The sequence below is a fragment of the Salmo salar genome, chromosome ssa01 (genome assembly GCF_905237065.1).
Source record: "Salmo salar chromosome ssa01, Ssal_v3.1, whole genome shotgun sequence".
Taxonomy (NCBI): domain Eukaryota; kingdom Metazoa; phylum Chordata; class Actinopteri; order Salmoniformes; family Salmonidae; genus Salmo; species Salmo salar.
The window spans coordinates 41,017,550-41,021,565 of record NC_059442.1 but is presented as its reverse complement, the minus strand read 5'-3'; the positions used below and the strand labels follow the sequence as shown (position 1 = coordinate 41,021,565).

The window sequence follows — 4,016 nt, the reverse complement described above, 5'->3', positions numbered from 1 at the left end:
CTCATTAGTAGGCATATTGCTTAAACTGATTTATATGAAGTCTTACACATTCCATCAAATCTAATGAACAATACAATACATTGAACTTAATAAAACAAGAGGTTTATGTGATATTTAATTTAACCTAAATGATTGTAGCATTTGTCTACATAGGCGTAATTGTCTGTACAATGTTCATCGTTATATTTATATTCTAGGTGAATCGTGTCCGCCCCACTCCTAACTCCTTTGTCTATCAACAACAACAAAATGTACTGATCGTTTGAATGCAATCAACATTCTCCTGAATGTAAAACCCACGTTTTATTACCGAAGTGGATAACCCAGGGACTCAGAATACACGTTCCCAGCTCCTCAATCCATTCTCACTAAATGAAATATGCGCTCTGAAGTAACATTTCGCCTCATTTTCCACCGGCGCATTTCATTTGATTAGGCGTGTAATTGTAATAAGTTTTCTCTAACGCTGAGAATAGAAGCGATAATGGCCGTTATCTTATCACAGCGAGAGTAATATGTTCATGGAACGAGTAGTTAGCGGAGGTGTTTAAAGTTAATACGCACGATTTCCTACCCATCGAGATAGCCCCGCTGATGGAGTAAACAGAGATAATCTCCTCACGACCATCTCCCGCGGTGAGCTCTGTGATGGTCGTGTCAGACCGACTGTTTCCCAAATAACATGCAGCAACACAGACTGAGATCCGGAGCCTCATACACAATGGAATATATTTGAGTAAATGTTATAGGCCTATATATATATTTTTTTGTATTCATTGTGTGTAGAATGTGAGGGATCTATATGATGGTGTTATTTGGGGTGGGTATTTTGGGTTTTGGTTACAGAAAAATTAGACCCTTGAGACGTGTAGATGTTGTCAAACTTGGGCCTGTTAATAAAATGAAAAATATTATTAGTCACACACACGCACACGCACACACAAACACACACAGTTTCACAAATCGATGTAGTCTAGATAAAACCTTACAGCTACATTGATTAGTAGCCTATAGATAGATTTGACAAGAAGCAATATCTGATTCTTCAATAATGTCAATGATTTCACAGGGAATATGTTTACCAATTATTTTGCTGACAATGAAATTAACCTGATTAGCTTTACTTGTAGCCCGCAATTAACCCTCACGGCTGACATAGCACTGAGTTGGGTGGTTTGTTTCAAAAGTCTGCAAATAGTACGGATTAATTTAATTTAATTAATTCTCAATACACAGATCTGTGCCTTTCACACCGTTGTGAGGTAAACCGAAAATCAGCCAATCTCTGCTCTCCGTCTGTCATCCGCTCCTCCACCTCCAGCACAGGCGCAACTGGTCGGTGACGTCAGCCGAGCATATAATCGGGCTGGAGTTCAAGTGGACCACGAAAACAAGTTAGTGAAGCCTCAGTCTGAACGCATCCACCGGAGTCGGTCCAACGCGAGAGAAACACGCCAAAGTCAACAAACTCGATGTTATGACACATATTTAGGAACTTTTTACGGACTTTCTCCTGACCTGCACCGAATTTAGGACTTTTAAAAAGCAACGCATTTTATCTCCCTTTTCACGTATCGGTGATGCCCGCTGGTATGTTCAGTATCGACAGTATCCTGGCCGGGAGACCCACTTGCAAGGACTCGGTGCTCCTCCATCGGAATCCCCCAGTGGTGTTCTCTAACCTCACGGATTCCATCTACACTGCTACCGATTACAATGGACTCTACTCGCACGCAACTGGACCTTCTCCCCCGGGGATGCAGGCGGTGAACGGGACTAGAATAGGATATAATAACTATTATTACGGACAGCTGCATGTGCAGGGCCCCAATGGCCCTGCGTGCTGCAGCGCTATCCCAACCCTCGGCTCGCAACAGTGCCCATGTATTCCAACAGGTAGGTTGCCCTTTTTAAAACGTAAAAACTCTGCATGTTCCTTTGGTGATGGACAATATAACGCTGTCTGTAATGACACTTACAAGTTTAAACGTTATGTATATAGGGGATGGTAGATATATTGTAGATTGGTTGGTGTGTCAACTTAAGAAATGCGCCAATTGCACAACATTACAAAGACAGTCATTTTTGGTGCCTATATAGCCTATCTAAGAAGCCTATCTGTGGTATAGCCTACTCTAATTCAGTTGAACTTTGAGGTATTAACTGAAATAGTTTGTATACTAAACTTTGTGTAGATGGGAACATGCGGTGAGTAGGCTATGTCATACATGTGTAAAAGTTGTTTTTGGGTTTAGTGCTCAGTTGTTTTTTCGTTTGGTTAATTTGTGATTTTGTCTGTAGGCCCATTGGGTGTGGTGCGAAATTAATTGCCTCATTGAGGATTTTTTTCCCCCTAATGTAATCTAATCTTTATTTATTTCTTCATGCAGGTTATGACAGCACGGGCTCCGTGCTCATCTCTCCCGTCCCGCACCAGATGATGTCCTATATGAACGTGGGCACCTTGTCTCGGACCGAGCTCCAGCTCTTGAACCAGCTCCACTGCCGACGGAAGCGGAGACACCGAACCATCTTCACCGACGAGCAGCTTGAGGCTCTGGAAAACCTTTTTCAGGAGACCAAGTACCCTGACGTCGGCACACGGGAACAGCTCGCGCGGAAAGTCCATCTACGGGAGGAGAAGGTCGAGGTGAGTGCATGCACGGGCCAGTGTTGCTGGCGCTCAATCTCTCTATACACATTAGGCTGCGATCATTTTCAGAATATCTGTGAATAATCTCTCCACATTTGAAGAAAAAAATATGGGTATCAACACAGAACGTTCGTTGCACCTTGTAACAAATGACGCTCATAGGCCTACGTGAAAGGACACATTCTATCCAAGCGTTATACGCACATAGTAATAGCAATCGTTCACGTCTTTCTAGTGCCAAAAATATATTCGATTAAGCCAAAATTACCTTACAATTACTCTACAACACGGTCTAACAAATATTTCATACAAATTACAAATATTGTATCTTTTATTTTCGCATTAGGTGTGGTTCAAAAACAGACGAGCGAAATGGAGAAGGCAGAAAAGGTCGTCCTCGGAAGAATCTGAAAACTCACAGAAATGGAACAAATCGACGAAAATACCCACAGAAAAAACCGAGGAAAGCAAAAGTGACGTGGATTCTGACAGCTGATATTGGTCTAACACAAAAAGAGAAAAGACCGTTGGTTGCATAAATGCGCAAATCTTGCACATCCACACCAATACATACAAGATTTAGACTTTTTGTACATAGTGTAAATGTCATGTGGACTGAAGTAATGAAATGTGTTGCCATGATGTTGCACAGTTGTATAGTAAATATTACTTTTATTATTGCTATGGGGTAGGCTATTTATATTTAATTTAAAGTTTAATGTTATGCTTATCATCTCGGAGATGTGGTGTGCAAGGAGCCTGGACCAATTTTCTGGCGTGTCTCAATACTTTGCGATCTGACATGACATCTCATATGGATATTACTAAATGTTATAAACCTGATATTGTTTTATTATACTTGCGTGGTCTATTCATCATCACGATTTACTGCAAAGAATATACTGAAACTACATCAATGGGAGAATATATTTTAGAGCTTACTAGACGGGGGCAACCTTTATAAGATAAATGGACTGAAGTATATTTGTCAACTCTTTACTATACCCACAGGCGTGTTTGGGGATTTGACTGAAACGTTTTGTCTATATGTTGCAATTAACGATAATTACAGTAAGAATGAATATACATTAAATCATATCTGAATCATCTCTATTTCGTTTGTCTCTTTTCAATGAATGTGTTTTTATATTTATAATAATATTATCTAGTCATTTTGGAAATTAAAATGCTATAGATTTACATTAGGCTAAAGTTGGTTGTTTCCCAGATGCAAGTCAATTGAAAACAGACGCACTGCAAAAGACACCCTTTTGCGTGGAAATAATGCTTGCATAGTAGTGGGTTATTTCATGGAGAAGTCATAAATGGTGCAGTTGATATGGATCTTCTAGTCTTCTTATAA

The 4,016-nt window shown here is 40.2% G+C and overlaps 1 protein-coding gene across 1 annotated transcript; it reads left to right on the top strand.

Moving 5' to 3' along the window:
- The first annotated feature begins 1,394 nt into the window (after positions 1-1,394).
- gsc (goosecoid) lies at positions 1,395-3,762 on the top strand. The gene is made up of 3 exons (XM_014195035.2): positions 1,395-1,896; positions 2,391-2,650; positions 3,000-3,762. The coding sequence occupies exons 1-3, from the start codon at positions 1,581-1,583 to the stop codon at positions 3,147-3,149; spliced, it is 726 nt and encodes a 241-aa protein (XP_014050510.1). The 5' UTR covers positions 1,395-1,580; the 3' UTR covers positions 3,150-3,762.
- The last annotated feature ends 254 nt before the right edge of the window (positions 3,763-4,016 follow it).

Coding starts and splice junctions, on each gene's coding strand:
- gsc (XM_014195035.2), top strand. CDS start 1,581: ATGCCCGCTGGTATGTTCAGTATCGACAGTATCCTGGCCGGGAGACCC. Junction 1,897..2,390: donor GTGCCCATGTATTCCAACAG/GTAGGTTGCCCT, acceptor TTCTTCATGCAG/GTTATGACAGCACGGGCTCC. Junction 2,651..2,999: donor TACGGGAGGAGAAGGTCGAG/GTGAGTGCATGC, acceptor TTTTCGCATTAG/GTGTGGTTCAAAAACAGACG.